This window comes from Ursus americanus, chromosome 18 (genome assembly GCF_024610735.1).
Source record: "Ursus americanus isolate L20-20 chromosome 18, mUrsAme1.1.p, whole genome shotgun sequence".
Taxonomy (NCBI): domain Eukaryota; kingdom Metazoa; phylum Chordata; class Mammalia; order Carnivora; family Ursidae; genus Ursus; species Ursus americanus.
This window is the reverse complement of record NC_142144.1, coordinates 6924247-6940180: the sequence shown is the minus strand read 5'-3', so window position 1 is coordinate 6940180 and position 15934 is coordinate 6924247. Positions and strand designations below refer to the sequence as shown.

At 38.7% G+C, this 15934-nt stretch overlaps 1 protein-coding gene across 1 annotated transcript in view; it reads left to right on the top strand.

The window, feature by feature from the left end:
- Nucleotides 1-15934, top strand: part of NUP188 (nucleoporin 188) — a 47135-nt gene that overhangs the window by 5957 nt on the left and 25244 nt on the right. The window contains exons 2-10 of the mRNA XM_045770967.1: nt 165-219; nt 1887-1960; nt 4957-5041; nt 5608-5688; nt 6172-6216; nt 6973-7065; nt 7218-7337; nt 14043-14254; nt 15600-15714. Of these exons, the coding sequence (XP_045626923.1) occupies nt 165-219; nt 1887-1960; nt 4957-5041; nt 5608-5688; nt 6172-6216; nt 6973-7065; nt 7218-7337; nt 14043-14254; nt 15600-15714 (880 nt within the window). The remainder of the gene's footprint in view (nt 1-164; nt 220-1886; nt 1961-4956; nt 5042-5607; nt 5689-6171; nt 6217-6972; nt 7066-7217; nt 7338-14042; nt 14255-15599; nt 15715-15934) is intronic.

Sequence of the window (15934 nt, the reverse complement as noted above, 5' to 3'; positions counted from 1 at the left end):
CTTCTAAGAACAATGTAATGGGATTAATATCCAGAATCTTAACACATTGTTTTGTACATTGAGTTTCCTGGTTTCAGAGAATAGACGAAATGCTGCAAGACAGCTTAGTCAAATTTGTATAATCTGAAAGTACAAAATTACCCCTGCTTTCCGTCATTTTTCAGGAGCAGCAGGGAACTGTGGACCATTCTGCTCGGAAGGTCAGCTCTGAGAGAACTGGTAAGCGCGTGGTGTTCTTGAGTGGATTCTATAGTTTTTATGTAGCTTGTGTTACAAACCCCTGAAACTGCTTTGTCTTTGAAGGAGGAAGTAAACCCATTTTTTTAATTCCTAAAACTTTATAAACATTATGCATTCTCTGCTTCCCTGTGCTGAAATGTGGTGTGTCCTCTGGCCCAGCTGCTGAAGTTTCCAGACCTCTACCTCTCTTTGTTCTTTGGTGATTCCTTATCTGAAAAGATACCAGTGCTGCTTGACTGGCTGCTCAGCGTTGGGGGACAAATACTGTTTTGCTGCCTCAGGCTAAGGAAAATTCTCAGTCGTTTTCTCTGTCTCCTACTTTACTTGCCTTTTCTTCTTTTTCCATGTTGTGAGCTCCATAGGTCACAGAAGCTGTGGTTTCTAGGACATTTCCAAGTATAGTAAAGGGGAGTTCTTCATGTTGATCCTTGAGTGTTCTCATCCTGTGAGGGTAAAGCGTTAAGATGACGTTTAATTATTACTGTTGTTGTTTTTTTTTTTTTAAAGATTTTATTTATTCATTTAAGAGAGAGAGACAGCCAGCGAGAGAGGGAACACAAGCAGGGGGAGTGGGAGAGGAAGAAGCAGGCTCCCAGCAGAGGAGCCTGACGAGGGGCTCGATCTCAGAACGCCGGCACCACGTCCTGAGCCAAAGGCAGACGCCCAACGACTGAGCCACCCAGGCGCCCCTAATTATTACTATTGTTATTATGGCATTTAACATAATGAGTATTATACCTTTTTTAGAGCCTTAATTTTTTTTTTTTTTTTTAAGTAGGCTCCACGTCGTCCAACGTGGGCCCTGAACTCATGACCGTGAGATCAAGAGTCACATGCTCTACCATTTGAGTTAGCCAGGAGCCCCTAGAGCCTTAACATTTTTGATATGCTTTCATCTGATAATTCTACTTTTAGGAAAGTATCTTACAAGAAAGAAATCCTGGAAAGTGTTTTGCACACAGGTCTTTACGGTAGTGTTATTTATATTAATAAGGAATCACAGCTTAAGTATATCTGATATTAGAGGCATGGTAAATAAATTATTATCTAGCCACTTGATAAAATATAATGCAACCACTAGAAAGGATGTTTATCAAGATTTTCATAATAAGGTTAAGGGATGCCTGGGTGGCTCAGTTGGTTAAGCATCTGCCTTTGGCTTGGGTCATGATCCCAGGACCCTGGGATTGAGTCCCACTTTGGGCTCCTTGCTTGGTGGGGAGCCTGCTTCTCCCTCTGCCTGCTGCTCCCTCTGCTTATGCTTGCTCTCTCTCACAAATAAATAAATAAAATCTTTAAAATAATAATAAGATTAAATCATTGTTAGAATGTTAAGCAAGGAAAAGGAGGCTACAGAATTCTCTTTTTTTCCTAAGATTTTATTTATTAATTTGAGAGAGAACACAAATGGGGGGAGGAGCAGAGGGAGAGGGAGAAGCAGGCTCCCTGCTGAGCGGGAAGTCTGACATGGGGTTTGATCCCAGGACCCCAAGATCATGACCTGAGCTGAAGGCAGATGCTTAACCGACTGAGCCACCCAGGCGCCTCCAGAATTCTCTTTTCAAAATGATTTCAACTGTGGGGAAAAACATTAAAAAGACTCAGGATTATATAAATCCTTATATAATTTCTTTGTTCTTTTTCAGAATCAGATTGAGGCAGAACTGAACAAACATTGGCAGCGGCTCTTAGAGGGGCTGTCCTACTATAAACCACCCAGGTATGGCTATTCCATGTGTCTGGTTCGGGTAATTTCCCTGAGGAAGCTGGGGTAGCGAAACCGTCTTCGTGTATGATTTTGTGATACTGCTGGGTTAGGGAGATTACAGAGAATACAATTTGGTTACCAGTGGAAGAGAGTTGGGCACATTTTTTCTGTCTGTTGAAAGAAGGGGAAATTCCTTTTAGAAATACAGTATTATTGAATCCAGTTATATGACCGTAGTGTCTGGGGATGAGGAGTCATTAACTCTTCTTCAATTAATAGTTCTAATGTTTATTTCAGTCCTCCGTGTTTGTGTGAGGTGCTGTCGGCACTAGGTGCTGGGTTAGGGCAGTGAGCAGTGATAAGGGCAGCTGAGCGCTTCCAGCGTGTTTACTGTGTACCAGTTATTCTTCTGGGCATGCATAGCAAGTTATTCAGTCCTCATAAAAGCCCGCTAAGATAGATGCTATTTTTATTCTGTGCTTGAATATATAGATTTTTTTACCGGGCAGGGAAAAACAACGGTAACAACATATAAACTAGTTTAAAAAAGGAGAGACTACGTTTTGTAGGATTAGACTGCGTTATGTTAACTCCTAGTCCAGATTGCATTCTGTGGTGCATTGTAGTTGCCAAACCACCGTCGTTTCCTTTCTACTTCTGAATATCTGATTTTTTTACATCTTCACCTTCCATCTTCATTTCCTTAGGTTAATGAAGAACTTTCTTTTTTTTTTTTTTGTTCATTAACCCTTCCCCCATACTTGTTTTCAAGTAACTCCAAGACATTATGTTGTTTCATCTGTAACTACCGTGTATCTAAAATATATGGACTTAAACAAAAGTAGATAATCACTATTATCACATATAGGTACTTTTATTATTATCGTTTCTATTTTACAGATGGGGAAACTGAGGCACAAAGAGGTTAAGTAACTTGCCCAAGGTCACACAGCTAGTACGTGTAGAACCAGGATTTGAACCTGGCAGTCTTACTCCAGTGTCTGTGTTCTTTTTTTTTTTTTTTTTAAGATTTTTTATTTATTTATTCGACAGAGAGAGAGAGCCAGCGAGAGAGGGAACACAAGCAGGAGGAGTGGGAGAGGAAGAAGCAGGCTCATAGCTGAGGAGCCTGACGTGGGGCTCGATCCCATAACGCCAGGATCACGCCCTGAGCGGAAGGCAGACGCTTAACCGCTGTGCCACCCAGGCGCCCCCAGTGTCTGTGTTCTTTTTTTTTTTTTTTTTTTTTTTTTAAAGATTTTATTTATTTATGTGACAGAGAGACAGCCAGCGAGAGAGGGAACACAGCAGGGGGAGTGGGAGAGGAAGAAGCAGGCTCACAGCGGAAGAGCCTGATGTGGGACTCGATCCCAGATCGCCAGGATCACGCCCTGAGCCGAAGGCAGACGCTTTAACGACTGCGCCACCCAGGCGCCCCCCAGTGTCTGTGTTCTTAATCACCATTTTGTGTTGCCTCTTCAGACCTGCCTGTTTCTCCTTATCTAGCCTTTGTGTTCTGGATTTCCTGTGAAATGTGTGAGTCTCTATAAAAAAAAAATCCAACAACAACAACATGCTTGTAGTTCACACAATGGACATTGGTGGCATTACTTTCTTTTTTTAAAGACAAAAGTTTCTTTTATAAGTAGCATGATATTTGAAGTCCGACAGACTTTTTTTGGTAACTTCAGGCTTTATTTGAATTCAGCTTTTTTTTTCTTTTTCTTCAATGTCCTCTTTCTGTCCCAGGATTCAGTCCAGGATCCCACATGGCATTTAGTTGTCATGTCTCCTTAGCTCATAGCTGTGACAGCATTTCAGTCTTCCCTTAATTTTCATGATCTTTGAATAGTTTTGAGGAGGACTGGTCAAGTATTTTGTAGAATGTCTTCAATTTGGATTTGTCTCATGTTTTTCTTATTATTAGATTGGGGTTGTGGGTTTTTGGGAAGAATGCACAGAAGTGAGGTACCATTCTTATCATAACAGAGGATGTGGTTATCCACATGAAATTACTGGTGATGTTAACCTTGCGCACTTGGGTAAGGTGGCATTTGCCAAGTTTCTCTTCTGTAAAGTCACTTTTTCCCTTTTCCCTACTCTGTGTTTTAAAAGTGGGTCACTAAGTATAGCCCATTCTCTGGGTGGGGGTATAGTGGAATTAAACTCTACTTCATGAAGGGAGTGGCATCTATATATATTATTTGGACTTCTTGTGTAAGGAAGATTTTTCCCTTCTCCCTATTTATTTATTTATATCATATGGGTTCATGTATATTTATTTTATACTTTGTTTATACCTTGTTTTAGCTTTGGTCACTGGGAGTTCTTTCGGGTTGACTTTTATGTCCTCTTGACATTCCCCCATCTTTTTGTTTTCTGAATATTTCCTTTCTTTCTGGCATTACAGGATGCTCCAGGCTCATCTAGTATTTTCTCCTCCCCATCTCTAGAAATAGTTATTTCTCTAAGAAGTCCTACTAACTTTTATTAGATGATAATGGTGCTAGAAACCAAGATCTGGGGGCTGGGTGTGCTCACTGCTACTGGGGTGTTAGAGCTTCTAGGTCTTCTCAGTGGGTAGAGCTAGGTAAGATATGTATGTATACTAACAGACCTGGTTTTAAATTTCATCTTAACTTTTTATTAGCTGTGGGATTTTTGGTAAGTTATTGTTTCTGAATATTAATAATTCCATTTGTAAAATGGGGATAGTAATATTTCCCTTTCATAGTTGTAAGGATAAAAAATAATGTAACTTAATATATCCACATATAATATTATTATAACTATAGTTTGTAACAGATATATACCATATTTATTATTTAGGCGTAAGTAGTTCTGTGTTATGAAGTCTGTAGAGATGAACTTGTTGTGTGTGTGTGTATATTTTTATAGGCACCTAAAGGGCAGAAAAGGTCTGTTGTAAAAATATCTTTAAGTATGTTTATTTAAAAGCCTTAGAGGGTCACTGAGAATGAGGAAATGATTCACTGTTCTTTTCATAGTCCAAATTCAGCTGAAAAAGTGAAAGCTAATAAAGATGTGGCTTCACCGCTGAAGGAACTGGGTTTAAGAATCAGCAAGTTTTTGGTGAGTAAGAATTAGCACGGGCTCAGTTTACTACCTGCATTGTGGATGTGCACCGTTCTCTTGTTAGTGATTGTTAGTGAAAATTCCGTTTATTTCAGTTTTGGAGATTAAATTGAGCATATTGGGTTTCAAAAATATCCAGGTTGTAACTCTTCTTGTTAAAAGCCACAAATTAAGTTGTCGCCTGTTTATTGTATAAATCAGAGTTTTCTTCTTCGTGCGTGTAGTGTTCTTTAAATTGCCTAGATCGTATTTAAATATGTAGCTGTTTCTTTTTAATTTTGGAAACCCAGATCTTTCCTGCGACTGTATAAAATGACTTGGTAAAGAAGCACAGTTGTTTCTGACATTGTAAATTTAATTGTCATGTAAATTACATGTCTGTGACTGGCTCCTTTTTCTCCTATTTGGGGTTAAATTGTTGTGTCTTTTAATCTTTTAAAAGGATTTTTGTTTATTCAAGTTCTGTGTTCATTCTGGAGGACAGATCTTTAGAATGCTTTGCATCCTATGTGTGTTTCCTGACCAGAGGTGGCTGTTCCTCACTTATGACCCCTGTATTTCAGGGTCTTGACGAAGAGCAGAGTGTGCAGTTACTCCAGTGTTACCTGCAAGAGGATTATAGAGGTACTCGGGACTCACTAAAGGTTTGTAGTTATGTCGGTTCTTTTCTCCCGCCTTCTCCTTTTTTCCATGTTGGTTTTAGGTGATTAAGGGTTTGGTGCTGGTTCTTTGCAACAGAGGTAGGTGATCAGAGACAGTGATTCTCTGGAGAGACTTTCTAAAGGATTAAAAAACGTGTACTTACACTGAGGTCTTTCTTCAGACTTTGGGGGCTGGAGAGGTCAAAGATTTACATGTTAATGTTAGAATCTCAGGACATCAGAGCTGAAAACAACGTGGGACCATATCTAGTTTGTCTAGTCCCTCATTTTACATATGAGGAAATTGAGTCCAGAGGAGCGGGCAGAGATTGGAGCACAGATTTGGATACACTTAGGTAAAAAAATAGTTCCAGAAGTGAATGGGCACTTACAGTCGTGCGAGGTGAGGTGAAGATGTTTACCATTTTCTTTGTTAGTTGAGCTTTGCTTATAATGGGGCTGCTTGACTGTTCTTTTTTCCTTCAGACGGTACTGCAAGACGAGAGGCAGAGCCAGGCCTTAATCTTGAAGGTGAGTAGTAGTCAGTGTTTTCATTCTTTGATGTGAAATTGGGTGATGGCTTCCTGACCTTGTTCTCCTGGGCATTGCTGGCTTTGGACTCTTTTGCTGGGTAAGCATTGAGGTCTCAATGAAGTAGCTAAGTAACATACTTGTGAAACAAGAGGCTTTTATCCACTGGCCCCAGCTGAGACCTTTTCCAAGGGAGACTCTTCAGCTATCGGGGATGAAAACTGCTTCATGTGTATTTTTTTTCTAGGTCTAAATGCAAGAAGGTTAATTTATATTTCTTTATTCCTTTATCTCCCCCTACCCCCCAAAGCAGCTTTCTCATTTAGGATCTCATATAAAATGGAATTTGACTGTGACTTCAGAAGTAGTTTCCTATTTGGTATTTAGCAAGAACCAAGTGGATTAGTTATAAGCAGTTAGGAGATATACAAGTGGTGTTTCTATATTTGCTTTCATGTATTTGGCCTTTCAGTTATAGTTGTATTGTGTGTTATTTGAATGCTTTGAGAAATCATGCAAGACAACTTGTTTATATTTTTAAAAAATTCCTTTGCTCTTGCATGGCTTTACTTGTGTACTATTTCATAAAGGTCTTTTGCTTTCTTTTGGCCTAACACAATCTTTCTGTTTCTGTGATTGCTTGTAGAAATCAGACTTTTCCATTCTTATCTTTAATTGATTTATCAATAAATTTAAAATTTTGTGTCTTCTGTGCAAAGGTGAGTAACTGATTTTGCATCTTTGGGTTCTTTCCAGATTGCAGATTATTACTATGAAGAAAGAACCTGTATTCTTCGTTGTGTCTTACACCTTCTTACTTATTTCCAAGATGAAAGACACCCCTATAGGGTAAGCCCGTTTAGTCCTTGTGATTCTCTGTATCCTATAAAATCCAGCCCTTTTTAATAATTTTATGTTACTCATTTTCACATTCATTTGAATATTTACCTTTTATTCTAGGTATAAGTTACTCTGTTTTGGATTTGTTTGTTTGTTTTAAGGTTGAATATGCAGACTGTGTTGATAAATTGGAGAAGGAGCTAGTCACAAAATACAGACAGCAGTTTGAAGAGCTTTATAAAGCTGAAGCACCAACATGGGAGACACACGGAAACCTCATGGTATGTGGTTACCGGGCCCTCCTGTAACTCTTAGGAGAATTGTAAACCTTGCACATAGTTAAATTATTCATTTATTAACTTATAATATTTATAGATAATCTTTCTTCAGAAAATTTTAAGCATGTCATGGATCAAAACATTGATGACTTTTAAGTAATGTTACTTAATTCTGGACATTTTCACTTGACTTTGTCTATCCAGTTAATCAACTTTCTCTTACCTAAAATCTTCTCTTAGTGGTTAATGGAACTCTAAACTCAAGATTTCATCTTCTTTATTATCATTATCTATTAAGTACGTGACACTAGCCTGATTATTTTATCCTAAATCGTAAAGCAGTCTGGATTTATAGATTAGAACATGCCCTTTTTTGTTTTGAAAATAGTCTGTGTTTATTAAAACAATTCAGCCAAGGGTGCCTGGGTGGCTCAGTTGGTTAAGCATCTGCCTTTGGCTTAGGTCATGATCCCACGGTCTTGAGATCAAGCTTCAAGTCAGGCTCCGTGCTCAGCGGGGAGCCTGCTTCTCCCTCTCCCTCTGCTGCTGCCCCTGCTTGTGCTCTCTCTCCCTCTCTCAAATAAATCTTAAAAAAAAAGAAGCAACAACAAAAAAAAACCAATTCAGCCAAAACACAGACAGTAACTATTGAAAATATTTAGTAGAAGAAAAGGGCCCATTTGTAATAGCAATAAAAGCATAAATTTCTCAGGAATAAGCTTGTGACAATCCAAAATCTAAATGAAGAGAACTTTAAAATGTCATAAAGGGTATGGACATTTATTTTATTATTTATTTATTTACTTATTTAGAGAGAAAGCGTACACGAGTTGGGGGCAGCGAGGAACAGAGGGAGAGGGAGAGAGAGAATCTTAAGCAGGCTCCATGCTGAGCATGGAGCCCAACATGGGGCTCAATCTCTGCGCTGAGCGTGAAGCCCGATGCAGGGCTCAAGCCCACGACCCTGAGATCATGACCCGAGCTGAGATCAAGAGTTGGATGCTTAACTGACTGAGCCACCCAGCTGTCCCAGTGCTATAAAAGGTATAAAAGAAGTCATAACCGGGGCGCCTGGGTGGCGCAGTCGTTGGGGCGTCTGCCTTCGGCTCAGGGCGTGATCCTGGCGTACCGGGATCGAGTCCCACATCAGGCTCCTCCGCTGTGAGCCTGCTTCTTCCTCTCCCACTCCCCCTGCTGTGTTCCCTCTCTCGCTGGCTGTCTCTCTCTGTCAAATAAATAAATAAAATCTTTAAAAAAAAAAAAAAAAAAAAAAGAAGTCATAACCGGATGGAAAGATACCACATTCTTGAATATAAAGACAGTACCATAAAAATGTCAGTACTTCTTATGTTAACCTATGAATTTAGTGCAATACCAAAAAAATACTAACCAGTGTTTGTTTTGCCTTTTATTTCGAAACTGGACAAGCTGATTCTCAAATTAATATGAAAAATAAGAACAGTCAGGAAATTTTTGAAAAAGGAAAATTAGTCTTAATTAATACTTAAATATTAATTATTACTTAATAATTATTACTATAATAATTTAAAGCATGGTATTGGCACATGAGTAAATAGACTTATAAATAGAGCATTATAGAAGTTCTAGTTATAGACCCAAAACTGAGTTAGTGTATGATAAAGGCGGCATTTCAGTCAGTGGGGAGTACTGTATTTTTCAATAAATGGTGTTGAACCTACTGGATAACCATGGGGAGAAAAATTGAACTGTATCTCATCTCCTACCTTCTACCAAAAGAAAATCAGATAGAGCAATGATTTGAATTTTAAAAATTTAACTATAGGGGCACCTGGGTGGCTCAGTTGTTAAGCGTCTGCCTTCGGCCCAGGGTTCTGGGATCGGGCCCTGCATTGGGCTCCCTGCTCTGCTGGGAGCCTGCTTCTTCCTCTCCCATTCCCCCAGCTTGTGTTCCCTCTCTTGCTGGCTCGCTCTCTCTCTGTCAAATAAATAAATAAAATCTTAAAAAAAAAAATAATTTAACTATAGGGGCACCTGGCTAGTTCAGTCAGTAGAGCATGCAGCCCTTGATCTCCGGGTCTTGAGTTCAAGCCCCATGTTGGGTCTAGGGTTTACTTAGAAAACAAAAATTTAACTATTAAAGTATTAGAAGAAAACATGGGAAGTCGTTTTATTTTGTTTTGTTTTGTTTTGTTTTGTTTTGTTTGGAGTGGAGAAGACTTTTTAAAGTCTTGGCTCAAAAGCCATGAAAGAAAAATAATTTTAAACCCAGAAACAACAAATCAAATACTTTTGCAAGGAAAAAAAATAGCGCAGTAAACAAAGTAATACAAACATATCATAAAGGGTTCTTAAACTAGAACTCCTATATATCACTAAGACCCAGTAGAAGAACAGTCAATAGCAGTGAACATATTCACATGACAACACTCTTGTCCAAGGGATGGGTTAATGGGTACTCATATTTTGCTGTATGAATCAGTATTTTTTTTTTAAGATTTTATTTATTTATTTGACAGAGAGAGACAGCCAGCGAGAGAGGGAACACAAGCAGGGGGAGTGGGAGAGGAAGAAAAGCAGGCTCCCAGCGGAGGAGACTGATGTGGGGCTCGATCCCAGAACGCCGGGATCACGCCCTGAGCCGAAGGCAGGCGCTTAACGACTGTGCCACCCAGGCGCCCCTGAATCAGTATTTTTTTAATGGAAAATAGGACAATATTTAAAAGTTGAAAAGTGCATATTACTTGACCTGGCAGTTCCAGTTTAAGAGTTTATCCTACAAATACATTCACACTTGTGTGAAATGACTTGTGTAAATGACAAATCTGTAGCATTCCCACTCCCAGCTTTATTCCAGTATAATATCCATAAAATAAAATTCACTGATTTTAAGCATACAGCTTTGACAGTTGTATGTAATTAGATGCACAATCAATTTATAGGACATTTCTGTCTCCCCTAGAAAGTTTATAGTCAATCTGTGATCTTGGCTCTAGACGACCATTAATCTTTCTGTCACTATAGTTTCTTTTTTTTAACTATGATTTTTAAATTCTGGTAAAATAATACATAATTCAAATTTATAATTTTAATCATTTATTTTATTTTATTATTTGTAATGATTTTATTTATTTGAGAGAGAGACAGCGGGGGGTAGGGGTAGAGTGAGAGGGAGAAAGAGTGTCAAGTGGGCTCTGTGCTGAGTGCAAAGCCCAATGCAGGGCTCAGTCCTACGACCCTGAGATCATGACCTGAGCTGAAATCAAGAGTCAGACGTTCATCCGACTGAGGCACCCAGGTGCCCCTCTAGTAGGTTTTTTCTAATAGGATTTTTCTAATAGATATGATCATGTTGTCTGTAAATAAGGACAGCTTAGCTTCTTTTCAAATCTATATGCCTTTTATTTCTTTTTCTTGCCTTATTAAGTGATCAAGACCTCTAGTACAATGGTGACTAGAAGTGGTAGGAGAGCCAACATTCTTACCTTGTTCGTAATCTTAGGTAGAAAGCATTCAGTCCTTTACCTTTGAATGTGTTATTAGTTGTAAAGTATTTTTGTAGTGTTCTTTATCAAAATGAAGAAGTCACCTTCTAAGTTTGCTGAGGGCTTTAGCTTTTATTAGGAATGAGTGTTAAATCCTCTCCATTTTGTTTTGCATTTATTGAAGTAACTTTATGACTTTTCTCTTTTACTCTCTTGTGAATTACATTGAGTTTTTGGGTGTCAGATCAATCTTGAATTCCTGGCATAAACTCCACTTAGTTATGATATATTCTGCTTTTTATATATTGTTGGATTTGACTTGCTAAAATTTTGTTAATGAATTTTATGTCTGTGTTCATGAGCGATATTAGTCTGTAGTTTTCTTATGATGTCTTTGTCTGGTTTTGGTATTAATGTAATATTGGCCTCATAAAATAAGTTGGGAAATTTTCCTTCTTCCTCTGTTTTCTGAAAGAATTTGTGTAGTGCTAGTGTTATTTCTTCCTTAAATGTGTGACAGAATTTACCAGTGAAAACATCTCAGCCTACAGTTTTCTTTGTGGGCAAGTTTTAAATTAATTAATTAATTAATTAATTAATTTTACTTATTTAAGTAATCTTTAAGCCCAACATGGGGCTTGAACTCATGACCCTGAGATCAAGAGTTTTATGCTCTTCTGAGTCAGCCAGGTGTTCACAAGGTTTTAATTTAGAATTCAGTTTTCTATAATTGATTAGAGAGCTGTTCACACTTGCTGTTTCTTTTTGGGTCAGTTTTGGGAATTAGTGTCTTTCAAGGGATATGTCGATTTTATCTAAGTAGTCAAATTTATTTGCATAAAGCGGATACTATTTTCTTGTTATGCTTTTATTCTCTGAAGAATGTGTTGTGATGTCTCCTGATTTCTGATAATGGTAGTTTTGTCTTCAGTTTCCTCTGTTGCTTGTTCATTTTATATTATGTTGGTTTCTGCTCTTCAGTATTTCTTTCTATTTATTTATTTTGGATTTAACTTTCTCTTTTTCTGATTTTTAGGGTAGAAACTTAGATAACAGATTTTAGAACATTCCTATTGTATAATTATAAATGTTGCTTTAAGTATTGCTTTTAGCTATATCCTAGAAATTTTGATATGTTGCATTTTCACTGTCATTCAGTTCAAAATAGTTTCTAATTCCCCTTGTGATTTTCTTTGACCCCTGTATTACTAATACGAGTGTGCTGTTTAACTTCTAAACACTGAATATCTTACTGATTTTCAGTTTGAACTCCATTATTATCAAAGGACATATTCTGTATCATTTAGATCTTTTAGAATTTACTATCCCATGGGTTATGGCCCATCATATGATCTATCTTGGTGAATGTACCACGTACACATGAAAAGAATGTGTATTTGGAGGTAGTTGGGTGTGCTGGTGAGACATACCAGTCAGGTTGAGATTGTCTAGATCTGTGACTTTTGCCAATTTTTTTGTATATTTGTTCTGTCAGTTGTACATTTTATTTATAATTTAATTTTTTGGAGTGTGGTGGACACATTTCAGGTGTACGACATAGTGATTTACCGTTTCTGCATGTTGTGCTGTGCTCCCTGCAAGTGCAGCTGCCATCTGTCACCACAGTGTTATTGTAGTGCTGTTGACTATGCTTTCTATTCTGTGCCTTTATTCTCATGACTTACTCATTCCACAGCTGGATGTCTCCCACTCCCCTTCACCCATTTGGCCTGTCCTCCGCCCCCTTTCCTTCTGGCAACCATCAGTTTGTTCTCTGTATTTATAGGCCTGGTTCTGTTTTTTGTTTGTTTCTTCATTTGTTTTGTGTTTTTAGGTTCCAGATATGAGTAAAATCATACGGTATTATTTTTTTCAGTCTAACTTACTTCATTTAGTGTAAGACCTTCTAGGTCTATCCATGTTGCAAAGGGCAAGATCTCATCCTTTTTGTGGTGGTGTGGTATCCATTGCACCTGCACGTGCATGGGTGCATGTTGACCACATCTTCTTTATTCATCTGTTAGTGGACACTTAGCTTGCTTCCATATCTTGGCTCTTGTAAATAATCTTTAGTAAACATAAGGGTACGTGTATCTTTTTTTTTTTTTTTTAAGACTTTATTTATTTGAAAGAGTGAGTGGGAGAGAGAACACAGCAGTGGGAGGGGCAGAGGGAGAGGGAGAAGCAGACTCTCTGCTGAGCAGGGAGCCCAAGGCAGCATTTGATCCTGGGACTCCAGGATCATAACCGAACTGACCGAGCCACTCTGGCGCCCCCTGCATATATCTTTTTGAATTAGTGTTTTCATTTTCTTTGCATAAATACCCAGTAGTTAAATTATTGGATCATATGGCATTTCTTGTTTTTAATTTTTACCTTTTAGAGATAGCATGAGCAAGGCACAGAGGGGCAGAGGGCAGAGGGAGATAGAGAGTCCCATGCAGGCTCCATGCTCAGCACAGAGCCCGATGCAGGGCTCGATCTCACGACCCTGCAGTCATGACCTGAGCTGAAACCAAGAGTCAGACGCCTAACCCACTGAGCCACCCAGGCGCCCCTGTTTTTTAATTGTTTGAGGAAACCTCCATACTGTTTTCCACAGTGGCTGCACCATTTAGATTCTCACCGACAATGCACAAGGGGTCATTTTTCTCCACATCTGCACCAACACTTATTTGTACATACAAGGGAGCTGGTTAAATTGTGGCAAAATATATAAATAAAAATATGGCATTTCCATGCAGTGGAGTACTCCGCTGCATTAAAAATAATGAGGGGACTGGTAATGAAAAATAAGGAAATTGTTAATGTACTGTTAGAGGAAATGATTTGTAAGATACATTGTTAATTGAGAAAAGTAAAGTGTAGAATAGTTTGTATGGAATATTTGATTTAGAGATGGATGGGTGCGTGAATGGGTCGGTAGGTAGACAGAGCTTAGAATGAATGAATGAATGAGTGTATATGCCATAGTACTGGGAGGGGAAACAAAAACCTCTAACAGTGGTTGCCTCTGGGGATAGGTTAGGAAATTGGGCAGTGGGAATTGTAGGGAGGGAGACTTTTTTTTTGGTATCTCTCCCAAACCCTTTTGCTTTCAGCTTTTAACAGATTCCTTAATATATGGCAAAGAGGGAGACTTTTTTTTACTCTATTCTTATACATGTATTATCTAATAAAAAATAACTTATAGGTTTTTAAATCTGACTTTATTTCTCCCATTTTTTCTTCATTGGTTGTGCAGACTGAGCGCCAGGTGTCTCGCTGGTTTGTTCAGTGCCTTCGGGAACAGTCCATGCTGCTAGAAATTATTTTCCTTTATTATGCCTACTTTGAGATGGCACCTAGTGACCTGTTGGCATTAACCAAGATGTTTAAAGAGCAAGGATTTGGTAGTAGGCAGACCAACAGGCACCTGGTGGATGAGACCATGGATCCTTTTGTGGACCGGATTGGGTAAGTCTGAATGAATTGAGGCTACAAAACGTGTACACTGTTCAGAGCATTGGTGCTATGGTGATCCTGTGAATGGGTGAGGGGACGGTCTAGATGTACTTTTCATCTGCTGATAGGGAAACAGATCGATGTATTACCACGTTCCAAGTCTTACAGGGAGTAAAGACTGGGATTAGAGGGCCATGTTTTCTCAAAATAAGTATTGCATTCTGGTATTTTACTGTCTTCATCTAAGAGGTTCATCCATTCAAGAAAAAATTTGGGGAGCGTCTATGGTAAGCCAGTGCAAACGCTAAGACAACGACAAGGCGAATGTTTCCCCGTTGTCTGTGGACTTTGAATTTTACGGCAATGGATAGATCCACATCTTTTTTTCATATATACAAAAATACATTGTTTGTGTTTTTTGTTTTTTGATGAAAATGGTATACTTTTTAACGACTTAACTTTTCACATAACTGGATGTCTTGGAACTCTTTTTACCTCAGGATGGTTTTTTTGCTGCTGCATATTAGTACGTGGGATGGATGTTTATTTAACAACGTCACTAATGGTAGGCAGTTGGCTCTTTTGAATATTTCACATAGTGCTGTAAAGAACACTCTTTATAAGCCTGTCTGTACATCTGGGCGAGTATGACTGTAAAGGATTTGGAAATGGCATCGTTGGGTTAAATGGTATGTGCGTTTGTGGTATAAAATATTGCCAAGTTGTCCTCTGCGAAGGCTGCACCAATGTGTGCTTCACTGACCGTGGGAGGAGAGAACCAGTTTCCCCACAATCTTGCAAACCCGTGTTATTATCATCCCCCTCAGTTTGATCCCTTTTGCTGCACTGATTTGCCTTTCCCTGGTTATCTGTGACATTGAGCATTTTCTTACTTGCTCTTGGTATATCCTCTGGGGTGAACTGCCTGTTCGTGTCTGTGTCTGCGGGGAGGAGATTCAGCTCTGTTTCAAAAAACAATGGTGTTACAGTGGTTCGAATGGATAGATCCACGTTTTGAGAACTGTTTCCTCTGTGAACAAAGATACACATTTGAGTGGTGAAATGGTTTATCTGGGTCACATGTAATTGGTGGCTGTAGAAACTTTGAGTACTGGATCTGTGCTTTGACAGGCACAAGCCCCTGTCAAGCACTGCCAAGCACTTTAAATGTGGCTGGATGAATTGAGGTGTGCTGGAAGCATAAAACACACACAGGGTTTAGAGACTTAGTATGAAAAAAAATGCAGAAAAAAACATTAGTAATTTTTTTGATACTAAAGCGTCTTCTGTTTCACCTTATTCTCCAACAAGGTTCAGAGTTGCACATATGACACCATGATACCATTTTTCTTTCCAGCTACTTCAGTGCCCTTATCCTGGTGGAAGGCATGGATATTGAATCCTTGCATAAGTGTGCTTTGGATGACAGAAGAGAGCTGCACCAGTTTGCCCAGGATGGGCTTATTTGTCAGGTGAACTTGGAGTGGCTTCCTTTCTCTTTTTAGACAATTTATAGTTAGGAGTATGTTTTTAACCACTCAACTAGATTGCCGCATAAAATTTTCCTTGTGGTGGAATTTGAGGTCCTACATTGTTAAGAAGTTAATTGGATCTGGAAGAAATCTCAGATTTCATTTTTCTGCACATAGGTCATAGTTGAGTCTGTGAGAATGAGTAGAGTCACTCAGAGTT